Here is a 16447-nt window from a genome sequence, read left to right on the forward strand (position 1 = left end):
ACTCACCTGTGTGGCTGTTCCATGAAGTACAAAAAAAGTTTTTCTTATCTAAGTGTGACCTAATGACTGACATCTGTGGCTGTGTTTTCCCAGGCTGCGGGCAAATTGTAGGTGTGTGAGAGTGTGAGTGTGGGCGTGAGGGGTTTGGCTGGGCTCCTGTCTGGGCCAATACTGAGTAATTACAAGGCAGAGGTAGTCTGAGGACGCAGGCTTTCATCCCCTTCTCCTGGCCTGGAGGGCTGCTGCCAGTGCTGATAGTGAGGTATTGGGGCGGGGGGGGGGGGAGGAGAGATCTGGCAACCCGGTTTAGATCCTGCCGCAGATGATGAAGTGGACAGATTGATAGGCTCCGTCGAGGTGCAGATAATAGACTCTGTGATTTGACCCCTCCAGCGATGTGCTCAGGCTGATTCTTAGTGAAAGGAAGTCGGGAAGAGTGAGAATAGACAGAAGGTGTCACACTTCCGGCCTCCCCCAGTCAAAAACCCCTTTTACAGTCCAATAGGAAAGTCTCACAGCATTGGCTCCAAAATACAACAGAGCACATTTGGTCTTTATCATATTTTGGATCCAGTTCTGTAGAATACTCTTCTATAAATTCTTTCTATTGGATTCCTACAGGACTTTTTTTGCTGTTCTTCTCACTCTCTCACTCAGGCATGTGGCTCATATCTGCGCTGTGAGTGGCTGTGGCTGAATAAGGCCATGTTGAAGATCACTCATCTTGGCTGTGAAAGAGAGGGAAAGCTGGCGAGAGGTCAATGAGATGATGATTGAAGGCTGATGTGTTTTCTTTGGCCTCATCTGGGGTAACAGCTGACCACGCTCCCATTAGAGGGGTTTCCCCATAGAGACATGACTGTTGTCCTCATTAACATAATAGATAGGCCTGCACAGTAGTTCTCACTTTAAAACCTCACTAATATCCTTTTAAGCCTTCTTGCATTGTTGCACACAGCCTCATTGAGCTGAAAAAAGTTTCTGAGCCGGGGTGGAAGGAAGTACTAATGTGTTTTTTGGCCTGGGGAAGACAATACCAGGGAGCGGGGGATGGAGAGGGCAGTCTGTCTCCTAGTCGCTGTTATCCTGTCAGGTGGGTTTTAACTCGCTGGAGCCGTTACTACCAAGCCTGTCAGAGGGTATCACACTGCAGGGCCAACAGTTCATACCTCAGCAGGGAGCCAGGGAGGGGTGAAGGCTGACAAACACAGTCAGAGCGCTCATATCTCCCAGCAGATCACATGTAACTTTCTCTTAAAGTTTTCACCACAGTCTGCGGCATAATTGCATCATAATTTGTCATGCTTTTGAAAGTTTGAAATCCCGTCGGCTTGTGTTAGCTTGTGTATTACTGCTACACACACACACACACACAGGCATATATGCACACACACACACAGGTCAAACACGAGATACAGTGAAATACCTATGACTGGAATTTTACATTTGATCAAGCAGCAAGAAGCAGCACTGCTCCACACATGTAAATCCTACTCTTTGATCTCCCTGGTTCTGCTCCTCCAGCCTCTACAGCTGCTCCCTGCATTGAGAAGGAGACGCAGCAGAGAGCTTGTTTTCAGGTCAGCAGGGTCACCGCAGGGGGTTGTTAGATCACTCTGGGATGCTTTATTCTATATGGAAAGCTCCGGCTGTCTCTGGGTAACAGATAAACATATCACCTCTCCTGGGGATTGTTTTCTGTGCCGGGCATTGGAGCGATGCTGCATGACAAACACGATACCACGCATGCCGTTTGTTGGGTTCTGATGTCAGAGAATTCACAGTAGCTGTAGCTGGTAGAAAAGCATTCGATGCATGCAGCAGTTTGACACAGAACAGAGAGCGCACAGAGGAAAAGAAAGTGACAGTCGAGCCTAGCAGTCTAGTAGCAGTCAGGTGTTAGCAATTGTGTCTGCAGCAAGGCAGGCACCTGGGAGGGGGGAGAGGCTTTGATCACAAGCAGGGGTGAGCAAAATGTTCTGCAGGGGTGTCTGAGTGAAGGGGGTGGGTTGGGCTTCAGTGTCATGTTATACTGGGTCTTCCTGAGCTTTGGCAGCAGTCAGGAGTTGAACTCTGTGTCTTTTGAGGGAGAGAGACTAAAAGCTGGGTGCTGGCTGGACTACAAAGCAAAGTCGGGCCCTGCTCTGCCAAAGCTGCGTGGTTCTGCTTTCAGTAGACGAGGAGGTCAGACAGGGTGTCTTTCAATCAAGCAGCCGGGTCAAGGCCGAGCCTGCAGATGTCAGCCAGGTAGGACGAGGCTGGCAGATGTAGTCGTCTGGTAAACCGAGGGCTTAGGAGCGTTAATCCTCAAGATATTGCTTGGATCCTTCCTACAGATGTGTAAGATGCTATCGCACACCGCTCCTTGACTGACCTGTTTACAGTATTCATACCATAAACAACATGCAGCCTAATATGCAGTCTAATACCTGACTCTACTGTTATATAATTGTTTTATTACACTGTCACTTATATTTCTAATAAAAGAAGCCATGGCGTAGATTTGGTCCTGTAAACTTCCTACTGTATCCCAGCGAGGCTGCAGCTCCATACAGTTTCTGACCTAGATCGGTCTGCCCTAATACTTTTGCTTACTAATGACTAGAGCATCAGTACGATGAAGGGGGTTACAGCAAAGGTGTGTGTGTGTGTGTGTGTGAGAGAGAGAGAGAGAGAGAGAGAGAGAGTTTTTATTTTGGATGTTGACAGGTACATGAATATCAATGATTCCTTACTGCAGTGTTGGCATTTACTTGTCAGTGATTTTTTATTGCGTTGCAGGAGTTCGGCTACTTCGCCTTCATATGTGCACATACCATTATGAGTCACTTTTACTTTGCATTTTCAAGCAAACAACATCCAAACAAACAGGCTAAGCAACTCCTTTCCATATGTAATTTGAGAGTTGCGAGTCTCCCTGACTGTAATCTGAGGAGGTGTGAGGCTAGTGAGATTACTGCAGGTATAGCAGTCAGTGTTTAGAGGATGAAAGTCAAAGTATCAGGTTCCATTAATCCCTATTGTATGGCTGTAGGTAATAGTATTGCATTATAAACAGGCTATTGTCCTGCCAACGTTGGGGTATCTGATTATCCCGGCTTGATTTTCTCAGGCTTCAGCTCAACTCTAATATGTTGTTTCGTCGCCACCTGGGATCCCAAAAGCCTTGTTTGCATTCATTCACTGTCACTGCTGATGTAATCTGTGTTTCCTTCAGTATCAATAACCTGACGTGTTTTTGCAAGACACATAAGTTAAGTAGAGTGTGCTGTGTCTCAGCTGGAACTGACTAATGATGGCACTGCGGCACAACAGCAGCTCAGTGTTTTCTGTCATACTTTATACCCATCAGTATACTCATGCATCCATACACACATGCAAAGAGATGTTCCAGCATGCATTCATATGGACACACGGGTGCACACACACACACACACACAGACACACACAAACCCTCAATTGCTCTCGATGCACCACACTGTCACTGTAATGGAAAGGTCATTAGTTCCATTTGTCAGGGTCTGTGGATTTATGTAGAGTTAACCTGATCCCTGCACGAACCTTAACCAATATATGGCCACAAGTATGCCACAGTGGAAATTCAAAGATTTCCTCTGGTGGACTCGCAGTATTTGCAGAGTTCAGTTAGGCTGCCTCTTGGAATAAATGCAATGTCTAGGAAATGTAAATGAAAGATTCGGTATATTAAATGTGATATGGGAGCAGCTTGACTGAATCCCTATAATTCCTGTGACGCTGCTATTTAGCTCTGTCCTCACTGTGGATGGGAGCAGGGGAAAGTGTCACATTAATATTACATTATTATGATAAAAATTGTTTCTATTGCAGCACACCCACAGCCTGTTTTTTCCCTTTCCATTGGCTTCTTTTCCACTGCAACACTTGATGCCATGTACAGGATTTTTAGTACATTCACTGCCATGTGCTGTATATTCAGCAGATCTCATTTATCAAGACAGATGAAAGACTATGAAATGGTAATCTGAGCTCAGTTCATGACTATTTCCCCTGCTGAAAAACTTTGGGCAGTAGTTTGCAATTTGAAGAGTGGGCGATTGCATCATATTCAAAGTCTGTGACGGATTACACAGTATTTTAGAAGAAGGAAATAAAGAAAGTGATGAAATATGATTGTAACAGGCTATTGTAGTAGCTAGTTCCTAATGGGTTAAGACACCTGGGAAATAATTCAAGGTGCTAAATAAATACTTTCCTGACCTGTTAATGGCCTGAGCTGTTTTATAGCAGCCAGAGGGTCAGACACACCAAATGACAGTGATTGAGCATCTGGATTGATCATTAGAAAGACTCTGTCACTACCTACTGTAGTTAACACAAGTTGTGTGACTCTCAACCAAAGTATCCTGTTAGTCACGGCATTTGCACCATTGCTCCGCTATTCCTTTTTTCCCATGATTTCATAGGATCATGTTGTGCCTTGGAATTTCCTCTCTGACATGTATAGTCAGAAAGTTCCTATCTGACCTTCGCTCCTCCAACTCCACCAAAAGTTTAACATTATTGACCTTTTTCTTCCTGCAGAGTTTAGAGGATTGTAGCAAGTTGTTCCCACAGGCAACAAATGGAATCTAGTCTCAAACAAACTATCCTCTCTTAGTGAAAATTCGGCACGCAGGATATTTTGAGGACTTCTCAGTGGCATTTCAATTGCTTAAAATGACAATGTGTGCTCTGTAGCATTGATATTATTTTGATTACACTTAAAATCACAAGTCAATGGGTTGTGCTGGTGGTGCAGTTGGCTAAGGCACATATCATGATGTCTTGGGTTCAAATCAGACCTTCTTTGTCAAATCTCATCCTCGTGTGATTGCTTTGTTTACAGGTTCATAGACGCATAATGACCTCATTGCAGCTAGTATCATTACTGGTCATGAGGCTGTATCACTTTAGCAGCGTTGTGGAACTTCATAGCTTCACTGCTGCATGCTCCTGGTTTTCCTGGTGTGTGTCAGCAGAAAAAATGATCTAATTCAGGACTTTGCATTTGCCTGATTCGGTGAACACATGTCTCATCCCGTCCCTCTCTCCGATAGCTGTGTCCAACCTGGATGTGGAGAGTAAGCTGACGGCACACTACCAGGCCCCCTGGCACCAGCAGAGGAACGTTTTCCACCCCTCCACGCGGCCAGCATGTGTAGAGGAGCTCCACAGGCACGCCAAGCTCAGCCTGCGGGCGCTGCACAGAGGTGAGGCCCTTAGCTCCACTCAGCGCCTCTGTCACTCAGTCTGCCCACGGGACGAGCGATTCAGAGGACATGCCAGACTGCTGCTCTAATACGGCGGTTCTCAACCTTTTTGGCTCGTGGCCCCTTAAAATGAAGTAATGCCTACTCACAACCCCCCATCATAGCCTGCAAATACAGAGAGTTCAGCCAAAGAATGATTTATCCCTTTTCAGGTTGTTTCATTTGATTAACAGAGAAGGCTTAGAGGCTGAGAACTATGCAGTATTTCACAAGAAAATTGCTAAACTAAATTGGAGATAGATACGGAAACACAGACATGATAATAAATTTGTATACTTGAAATATGTTTTTTCCTATCCCATAAATCATCTTGCGACCCCACAAAACTGAGAACCACTGCTCTAGTATTTGCATGCTCTCTCTCTCTCTCTCTCTCTCTCTCTCTCTCTCTCTCTCTCTCTCTCTCTCTCTCTCTCTCTCTCCCCTCCATATTGATCAAGCCTTTTCATTTTGTCTTCTGCATGTCCTAAAGAAACATTGTCTTCTTTTACTTTTTTGTTTTATACATCATTTCACAAGCCACTTCTGGGACACGTGCCTCCCGCCGTAAAGGTCTGCATCCTGTTCTCAGTAACTGTGTCATTCTGCCCTCTAGTGGACATTTAGTGGCTGCTGCACCCTAGACCCTTCAGAAGTAGAGTGTAGTAATAGTCATTAGATGCCATATATTTGTGCTTGTCTTGTCTGTGCTGGCTTTCCTATCTTCGTTCCTCCAACCTGTGTTGTGTTTCCTTGCATTACAATGTTTTTATCCTTTCCCTGTTAAATGCAACTTTTTCTGAGCGTTTTCCGTGTGTGTGTCTGTGTGTATCCTTACCTCTCTTCAGTGTAATAAGTTTTGCGTCATGTGCACGGCAGATCACCAGCAGAGGCGAGCGAGCAGCAGGGAGCGCAGAGTGACCATCTCCATCTCGGTGGCGCCCCCTGTGCCCTCGTACCCCTCGCCACGCGCCCTCCAGCAGAGAGAGCCGAGCGGCGGGCATTTGAGAACGGTGAGAGCAGCTCTGTAATACTGTTAAATGAACTGTGATGAACTGAAACCTAACTGCAGCTTACTTTGATTATCGCTATCCACGTTGGCCTCCACCTATACCTGTAGAGCCTTCTCCCTTCATTCTAGCAGCATTGAGAGATCTCTTTAGATATGTAAATGTGTTGAATGGGAGAGGAATGTGAGGAACTCTAGGACACAGCTAGTGCAACAAAAGAAGAAGATTGACTTTTAGGTTTGTCATTCATCAAATGAAACCAACAGAATCAATGTTGCTCCATTGTTGGTCAGAATTAACCTTCTATTTGTGAATTTCCGCATATCAAATTAGATGGCCGTCTAGGAAATACAGTAAATGAATGGAATGTTATTGTTCCTCCTTTGATTCTGTGTTCATATGGACTATTAAGCATTTCATTGAATCCGTATGTTAATTCTTTAATATTTTACATAATGGTTTTATGGTATAAATGCATCTTTGAGTGTTTTCATTCCCTTTTAACATTTTTCATTTGAAGGAAACAGTTCTTCTGCTCATGTCCGTGGAGAGACCTTCCATGCTGTGCGCAGTTTTTTTTTCTTTGATGTGCTTTTAAGTGAAATGTATATTTCTCCTCCCAAGCAGCCAGCGAGGCATGTTAGAGATGCAGCCACACAGCTAGTGCAAACACAGGTAAAGAGGGAAGTGGACTGTGTTTGTAATGCATTTCATGTGACGTGTTTCTTTGTTTGAGCACAACCAGTTTTGTTTTTTTGTTTTTTATTTCATTTGACACTGTTTTTGAAATTTCATCTTGACGTCTTCATGGATGAGCAGCCAGAGAAGAACGGCAGAATTCATCCTTGTTTTTATCAGTAGCGCTCCAGGAAGCATCGCAGTGCTGTTGCCCCTCAGTTCCACTGATAATTGGGCAGAGAACCACACCGCTGGTCACTGGTCACACGTGTTTTCTTCTTCAGCTCCACAAGTCCAATTCTCCCTGCCTTGGATGCATTTTCCGGTCTGCACCAAGTCCATACATTCCTCCTCCCTCAGTTTACCTCAGTGTTGTTTTTGTTTTTGTGTGTTCTTGTTAAATACCTTTATGTTTGTATGAATTCATTTTTTCATTTCTGTCATTCGTTTTTGTTGTCCCTTTTGTTTTTGCCTTTTTAATTTAGTTTGAAAACACCCGCTCCTCCTCCCCTACCGAATGTTGCCACTTCTCCCCCTGGAGCAGAAAGGTATTTGTCCCCTCCCTGCCTACTGGTCCTGTGTGTTCTAACACATTATTTCACAATTCCTCACCTGTCCTTGTTGATTTTAATCCTTCTAATTTACATAATGCATCTCTTTTTAAATGCATGGCCATTCAATACTTAACACTGGGAAAGCTGCTTACTCTGGCAGTGATAGTGTCATGCTCCGCCCATAGATATAAGACAACACATACATTTTTGGTTGTAGTAAGAAAAAACACTGCAAATAAACTGAAGGAGAGCGCCAGTTTAAAGCAGCTGCTTCATACGCATTGACACGTCATACATTCACTACCATTGTTTTTGTAGTTCATGTGAAGGGCCAGGCTCTGAACCAGTCAGCTGCAGTATGCCTGGAATGTGTGTGTGAGGGCTACAGTCACAGCCGCCCAGCAGCCTGGGTTTCTATAATGATAGGGTCCGCTCCGTGAAGCTTGTGCCTGTGATTACCCATGATCCCTCTGTGCTGTGGTTTTCCCTAAAACTCCTCCTCACTGCACCCGTCCCTGAAAGAGCTGACAGCCTGAAGTTTCCCTCTGTAGCTGAACTGTTGCTGTTTCGTCAGCACATATGATATCGCTTTCGAAGCCCGCTGTGAGGAAATTAGCCTTTGGACGGGCGCAAGGCACCAGCACCAAAACACTGCTGTTCCTTTTTTTTGGGCTGCCTCCTCCTCCTCTCTCTTCTCCATCATGCATGTGTCTGTTCTTGTTCTCTGTCCTTCGCTCGCTCTCTTTCATTCCCCTCTCTTTCGTCCTTCCCTGGCTCATCCGTTCTCACTCAGACACTCCTAAAAACCAATGCTCCTTTCTACTCTTAAAACAAATCAGCTGTAAATGTACTCCCTTTGATTTTTTCTTTTTTTTAACTAGTTGGGAGAAGTTTCCAAGGAAACCGGTTTCTTTTGTGGCCAGTGTTTTGTCAGGGTCTCATTGGTCTGCCGGGAACAGAGAGCACAAAGGCTCAAGAGCGGGCTTTAAATGGGGGTGGGAGGTGGGGTTATGGAGGTGGGAACCAGTTCAGCCTGAGAATCACTCCCAGTTTCACATGTGCCTCTGTGTAAGAATCTAAAGGTAAGCGCTTTCTTCCCTAAATTCATTCAGCATGGAGACATACAGTAAGTTATAGGGGATCTGTTACCATATGCCAAGTCTGAAAGAGAGAAGTGGCCCATGGTGATGGACAGAAGTTTTGGAGTTGTGGAAGACTCGTATAGAAGGACGATGCATTTGAGTACAATGACTGATACTGAAGCTGTAATTCAGAGGAATGCCGCTGCGAGGTATTTCCTCTCAGATACTGGAAGAGAACTCTTATTATGCAGGAGAGCCACATAGGTGCCATGCATTGTCGGAGGATGACCTAAGAGTTTAGCCTCTCCAAACCGGCGCCTAGTGACTAGAAATTGCTGTTACTGGTAATTACACTGGTTGGAAAATCTCTGTTATGTGCAGCAGTTGTTGGTTGATAGCTGTGGAGATGGAGTAGAGGGACTGGATGTGTCATATTTATCATGATATGTCCTATATGTGCCAAAGATTTTGTTTCTTTATTATTTGGTCAGTTTGGGGATCAATGCTATAACGATTTTAGTATTTATTTCCCAGATGTACTCTTTTGTACATTTCGTCTTTTGCATGAAGCCCACAGTCTAGATTCTTTGAATGTTTCTTGTGCTTTCCATTCCCTCTAAGGCATGCTTTTTATTTCCATTATTTAATGGATTCTTTGCAATCCACCATGAGTCTTAAACTCAGTTCCTGGAAGGGCATGTGTATTGATTTACCTCTAATCAGACAGTAAGTAGTCTTTGCTTCAGTTTAATACACCACTAATCTCTACATCTAGTCTGCAGCCCTTTCCCAGATAAACACATAGCATGTTACACTACCAATGTAATCCCTGACTTTACTCACTGTCGGTGTACTGATGAAACACCAGCACATTCCCCTCTCTGAAGCTGAGTTTGATAGCTTTTAACTCTTTAGTCCCATTCTCACGTAATGCCACCTAACAATAATAACCTAACCATGCAAATATCCATCTGTTGCAGGCTGTACCCTCTGACCCTGACAGCGACGGGGTGGCTCTAGGCCACCGGTCTAAGTTTCCTATCCCTAACGTCCCCTCCACCCTGGACAAGCAGACTAACTGGTCTAAAGCCCTGCCGCTGCCCACCCCAGAGGAGAGAATGAAAAGCGATTCCCAAGTGATCAACTCATGTGTCATCCCCATTAACGTCACTGGTAAATTTCAAGCCCTCAGTGTTTTTATGTCTGGATCTGTTTGTGGTGTTTTGTTTGGTTCAAAGGAGAATATAAAAGTGAAATAGTTTCAGATATCTCATCTAAAACGTAGTACGCGGCGCTCCTGACGTGAGCCGCCATGATAAGATTAACCAAGACAAGTTTGAGCTGTTGTGCAGGTATGTTAAACTTGCTAAGTATTGGGTTTTTTTTATAAGATGTAGCCAGCTTTCTTCAGTGAGCCTTCCTTTCACTGTCCGTTCAGCATGTCTGTCAGTGTTATGATGAGGGAAAGCAACCAATCAGATGGAAAGAGGCACAGATCTCCTTTATACGTGTGTGTCTTACACTATAGTGTGGCTGAAAGGAATGTAAGGAAAGCTTTGCACACAGTCACCACCACTGATGAGTTTTGGCACTCCTCGTTAAGAAGAATTTACATTTGCTGTATAGTGTCACTTTCCCACCACCACAGTGATATGTAATAGTTTGCTGAATTCTTGAAATTCTGCAGTCAATTATAAAATGTCATCATTAACAAATCCGTAAATAAATGCAAAAGCATAACGCACGGCTTAACGTTGTTCCAGAAAATTCACTTAGAATGTGAAAGTCATGGTTTATGCCCTATTAACTTCCTCATGGTCAGATGCTTTGTTTGTGCCTGTGATTGCAAAGAGGCAAGATGCTGTGACATGAATGCCAATTAGTCCTGTCCAAATTGTGAAAAGGCCTGCCCAATTTTATTTACTCTCACTCGCACCGACTCAAAGGAGAGTTGTAAGCCAGCGCTGGCTGAGTCAGGGACAGTTGAGAAAAATTGCACATTGTAAGCAAAGTGTAGCAATTGCCGTGGTGCTGAAAAGCTCGGCCAGCCGTCACATGATAGTCATGAAGTATGGTGAGGGAGAAGGAAGAAACGAGAAACACAACAAGGAAGAACAAAAACGAAGCTGAAGCAGAGCCCTTCACAGCTTTGTCTTAGTAAGATATGGTATGAAGGTAAGTGGTGAGAGAGAGGACTGTCTCTCTGGGACTCTGTTTTACTTTTTCCAATCTTTGAGGATTTTTCCCCAGGTTGGTGAACTCATCAACATTATTATAGTGTTCTCTGAATCATTTGTGTCATTTACCATTTTTGTGCACTATGTCTATTGTTTTTGGTATGGGTCAAATATTGTTTTCCATTTCATTTGTTTGTTTACTATACATTTGATGATGCAACAACTTAGATATATTACATTACATTACATTCGGAGTTAAGTCATTCAGTTTATGTGGGTTTTACTCTAGTAGGTAGTTTCATCAGATGGCTGTCTTTTCATTCTTGACTGTTATTTTTGTAGGACATATAATTTTGTCGAGCCAAATGTTATGGATTTCCCCGAGACAGCGTGAGAATTAGAGGGGGAATCACTGCAGTCACCAAACAAAGATTCCTCAGATGTCCTGTCGTCTTTGCAGGGCTTGGCTTTGACAGAGACGCTAGTGTGCGCTGCTCGCTCGTTCACTCGCAGTCTGTGCTTCAGAGGAGGAGGAAGCTGAGGAGACGGAAGACTATCACCGGCATTCCTAGACAGGTGCAGCAAGACATAGGTATGCAATTTATTTTGACTAAACTTAATCCTGCTGAGACTGTCAGACACATAGATATGGTAACTAACTGGATTGTTCTATGTCAGTACTGAGATTATCTGACTTAAACTTAATTTAGACCGCTGCTGCTGTTATGGCATATTAGAATTAAGGCATTATTTATGTTTGCAATGGATTTGTTTCTTTAGTTTATATATAACTCATGCAAAAATGGTTTAATGTTGAGGGACTAAATTACATGGTACAGTTCTAAATGGCAAAAAAAACACATTAGTATAAAAAATGAGAAAGTATAGTATAAGAATGAGAAAGTACATTGATACTTTTTTTAACCATATATAGTATGGTTTTTCAACAGAAATATGACAATCAACTCTTAGTGATAGGTGGAATATTTTCTGTGTTCTTCAAGTGAAAAGTATACTCTGTTTCTCTTTATTTTATTTGTATTACCCTGACAAAGGCATGGAGGTACCGAAATGTTAGTTTAATAAACATTGTATACGGAGCAATATTGTGAGAGTGTGCTCATCTCAATTTCCATTTACTGTTGTCTTCCCTGAGTTATCAGTTATCAGAGTTATCATTTTCTTATGCGTACCTTATTGTGTTCCTTTCTCCCGCAGACTCTGATGACTCTCCTGGTTCCAGAGAGCGGACAGTGATCGTTCATGCCAGCCCAGATACCACTTCCTGCAACGAGGACCTGGCCAGCCGCCTCAGCACCAAGGACTCAGGTTGCCAGACAGAAGACTTTTTGATCTCAGGAGCTCCGTCTCGGAGGAGGATCAGAGCACAGAGAGGCCAGGGAGCCTCGCTCTCCCTCTCCCACTCTGCAGGCAACATCTCCTCCCTGCCAGACAGCGGCGACGCCATGTTCACCGCTTCAGTGGGCGCACGCCTGCGCTCCCGGAGTCTGCCCCGAGAGGGGAGCCGTCTGATGGACAAGGGCCACAATGACAGTGATGAAGATGACGAGGAGGAGCTTTCCCCCTTTGAGACCGAGGACTTCCTGTCTGGACCTGGGGAGTTGATTCTGAAGGACGAAGAAGAGAGCACGGACGACCAGGCCGTGCCCGACCGCCAGCTGGGCAGCCTGAAGTACAAGCAGCACGCAGACAGTCCAGAGCATGGCTGGATGGACAGGGGCCGATCCCAACTGCCCAGGAAGACAGATATGGGGAGCTGTGAGATCTCATCGAGCTCAGACACCTTCAGCAGCCCCATCCACTCAGTGTCAGCCACAGGGGTGTTGGGAGGCCAGATGGACCATAAGGAGGACCACCAGTCGTCCAGTGGGAACTGGAGTGGAAGCAGCTCCACCTGCCCCTCCCAGACCTCAGAAACCATCCCCCCAGCAGCCTCGCCACCACTGACTGGGTCTTCACACTGTGACTCTGAGCTGTCCCTGAATGCTGCAACTCACACCAACGATGAGCAGACCAGCTTCATGCTGGACCACTACCAGATGGACAGGTTTCAGGGCCTCAGGACCCAGCGGGCGGGCTCCTTCTCCTCCACAGCCATGGACATTTTAGAGGATGTAGGGGTCAGCACTGTTAACGAGGGGGAGTGGACCTACCCCCACCCAGACCCCCCATCCTCCCAGGGGTTCAGCCCTGAGCAGAGTAGAGAGGCTGAAGGCAGCCTGGGGTGCCCCAGCTTCACCAGCATGGCCACCTATGAGAGCAGCTACTCTGACAAGCCGCTCTCTGAGAAGGCAGACACTGTTTCACACTACTCTGTAGACACTGAAGGCTACTATACCTCCATGCACTTTGACTGTGGTCTTAAAGGTAGCAGAAGCTTCACTTATAACTATGCAGCCGCTGGCTCCGAATGTGGCCAGTCTGACTTGAGTGGTCACATGACTTTTGCGAGACGCTGCCTCTCCTTAAGAAAACCAAAGGTGAAGCCTTGTCCGCCTAAGAGGAGTTCATCCTTAAGGAAAATATGCAGTGAGGGAAACATCCCTGACAAGAAAGAACCAAAGATAACTTGTGGGCAGCAACTGCCATCGTCTTCCAAGGAGAGGAAATTGCAGCTGGATTTGGCTGGCTCCCCGGGTCATGTAGGAAACCCTTCACTAGTCCGGGAGCCCCTGGTGATCTGGGGGGTGGAGGGCTCAGTAGGGCTACCCGACTTAGGTGTTTTTAGTTCCACAGACACACATTCCTTTAAGGATGAGGGGGTTGTACAGTCAGACTATGCAGATCTCTGGCTCCTAAATGATTTAAAATCCAACGATCCCTACCGATCATTGTCAAACTCCAGCACAGCCACAGGTACAACTGTTATTGAATGCATCAAGTCACAGGAGAGCTCCGAGTCCCAGACATCCCAGTCTGGCTCCAGGGCCACCACCCCCTCACTTCCATCAGTGGAGGGAGAGTTCAAGCTAACGTCCCCCGAGAAGCTGGCAGGCCTGGCATCCCCATCCAGCGGCTACTCCAGTCAATCAGAAACCCCCACATCCTCGTTCCCTTCTGCCTTCTTTCCCGGCCCACTGTCACCATCCAGTGGCAAGAGGAAGCCCAAAGTCCCAGAGAGGAAGTCCTCTCTCTCGTCACTGCAGTCACTGTCCTGCAGGGATGGAGCCTCCTCCTCAAAGAGGGACCTGGAGTTGCCAATCATACCCCCCTCCCACCTCGACCTAAGTGCCCTTCATAATGTCGGCAGCAAACCTTCAGCTCACAGGAACCAGATGCAAATCTTCCACCAAAACAAACAGAAGGCCCCGGTGCCAACGCCAACCCGACCTAAAGCGGCACCTAACTCAGAGGTGCTCAGCACCCATCCCATGTCCATCACACCCACAGTGCTGCACTCAGTACAGCTGAGATCCATCAGTAAGGCCAGCGAAGGTAATCATGACAAAACCAAACCTGATATCGCTGCCAGACCCAAATGTCCCACTGTGAACAACGTTAGCACTCTTTCAAGTAATAAGTCCTTAGAGTTCAAGAGTCCCCCAGTCTACAACTCACATCATCATGCACCCTCTCAGGAGTCGTGTGAATCTGTGTTTACCCTGAAGGAGGAACCTGCAGGTGTGAGTAGAGAAGTAGCATGTCATAGTGATGTGAGGAACAAGCAGGACAGACAGGCTCCAGCTCCTTTAGGGAGTCGTACAGCATTCAGACTCCAATCAGAGCCATCATTAGACCAGGAGCTCTGTCAGAAGGCCGCTGACATCCTTGGGTTGACCACTTGTCAGGAAGGAGAGATGTCCAGAGACTCAGCGGCGACTCCCCTCTGCCCTGGAGAGTGCAGCTTGGAGTCAGAGTGTTTCCAACCACAAAGAACTGAGCCGTCTGGTGAAGAGCCTTCATCGTGTCTGATGAGACTAGGTTCCCCCTCTATTCAGCACAATTCGCCCAAGAGATCTGACAGTCTTGATAAAGTGCCTGCTACTGGCTGTCAATCAGAGACATCGCAAGTTTACCCAATCAGCGATCATGGTAGCAAAGACTTGGAATATGAGTTATCAGCTGTTCCAACCGGAAGTGCCTTGCAAGACAGCAAGGAGGGGTCCTCCCCAGACACAGAAGATTACTTCAGTAAAGGTCATTTTTACTGTCTTTATTACTGAAGCACATTACAGTGAATCTTGAATGAATCTTGCCATTTGTCTTCTGTGCATTATACAGGAAATAGCTTTTCGTGTTGGAGGTTATATTTTTGTATATATTTATAATGTTAACAATCTTCCTTTAACAGAGTCTACACCCAGTGACAGCGCGATGTCTCCACTGAATGATGAGACAAGGGCAGAGGATGACAATGTCTTTCTGTCACCCACCAAAGCTCGAACAACTGAGGATCTGTTTGCTATGATACACAGGTAAGCATTTCTCTTTTCCTGACAGAAATGACTTGTATTTCAAATACTTTTTCACCACAAGTTAACAGAGATTCATAAATGGTTTTCTTTTTCACTCTCAGGTCCAAAAGGAAAGTGTTGGGCAGGAAGGATTCCAGTGAGGTGGGTATGAGGAACCGCCTCAGTGCTGCATCGGGCAACACGCCGCCTGGCAGCGCTGCGACCTCCCCCAGCCCGCAGGTGAGCCCACCCGCCGCCGCCGTGACCCCGACAGGCCTGCAGAAAGCCCCCGGGCCCATCTACAGGAGCGCCAAGAAGTCCAGCACCTCCAACGAGGAGTTCAAACTGCTGCTGCTCAAAAAGGGCAGCCGCTCCGACTCTAGCTATCGCATGTCAGCTACAGAGATCCTCAAGAGCCCCGTCGCTCCTAAATCTCCAGGAGACTCGCTGGTGGAGGCAGCCAGGCAGCTTGAGGAGCCCGCTTCCCCCCTGCAGCAGCAGTCCGCACCCGGGCCGGATCTGCCCCCCAGCCCCTTCCCCAAAGCCAACGCCGAGGGCTTCTCCCCGAAAGCTTTCCCCACATCTGCTGCTTCCAGGCAGGGCCGCTCCCGGATCCCCCCGCCAGCCAACAGCAGCCGCTACGGCATCCGCAGCAGACTCTACACAGTACCCATGCAGGCCATCTCCGAGGGGGAGACGGAGAACTCGGACGGGAGCCCTCATGACGACCGCTCTTCGCAGGGCTCCACCTAGAAAACCGCACCCACCTTGAACTGTGGTCGGCCATTCAGAAAGGGGAGAGCAAAGCGTCAGAAGGTTTGAAATTATTTTAATAGTTTACAAAGAAAAAATGGACCAGAATAAATTATGATATTTGAACTGTGGTCAACCTTCATGGAATACAGTATGTTTTTCTGACCAGGAGCAATGACTAGTTATAAAATTTTGTAGTCTATTTCTATTTGGGGCAAAAGTGATTATTAAATTTACTGATTGTGGCAGAGTTTCATAAGAGTTTCATATCGTGTTATTCTGTGGATATTTTAATCAATTTTACCTGTATTTGAAAATATTTTATTCATATGTGTAATGACTTTCTCGTGAAAGGAACGCACACTATTAGGAACAGGGAACCAGAGTCTTTAGAACTGCATTCTGTAGAAAAACATGATTAACAGAAACGACAAACATGACTTCATTCCAGTTCAGCCAACAAAAAGCGGTTCAGTTCCAAAGAAAGACACGCAACCTGTATCTTCTG

At 46.0% G+C, this 16447-nt stretch overlaps 1 protein-coding gene across 1 annotated transcript in view; it reads left to right on the top strand.

Moving 5' to 3' along the window:
* nhsa (Nance-Horan syndrome a (congenital cataracts and dental anomalies)) overlaps positions 1-16102 on the top strand; it is a 60284-nt gene extending 44182 nt beyond the window's left edge. Inside the window, exons 2-10 of the mRNA XM_071912837.2 lie at positions 3113-3133; positions 5079-5231; positions 6150-6283; positions 7444-7506; positions 9575-9767; positions 11232-11363; positions 11990-14929; positions 15084-15207; positions 15309-16102. Coding sequence (XP_071768938.2) covers positions 3113-3133; positions 5079-5231; positions 6150-6283; positions 7444-7506; positions 9575-9767; positions 11232-11363; positions 11990-14929; positions 15084-15207; positions 15309-15939 — 4391 coding nt within the window. The 3' untranslated portion in view covers positions 15940-16102. The remainder of the gene's footprint in view (positions 1-3112; positions 3134-5078; positions 5232-6149; positions 6284-7443; positions 7507-9574; positions 9768-11231; positions 11364-11989; positions 14930-15083; positions 15208-15308) is intronic.
* The last annotated feature ends 345 nt before the right edge of the window (positions 16103-16447 follow it).

This window comes from Centroberyx gerrardi, chromosome 9, assembly GCF_048128805.1.
Source record: "Centroberyx gerrardi isolate f3 chromosome 9, fCenGer3.hap1.cur.20231027, whole genome shotgun sequence".
Taxonomy (NCBI): domain Eukaryota; kingdom Metazoa; phylum Chordata; class Actinopteri; order Beryciformes; family Berycidae; genus Centroberyx; species Centroberyx gerrardi.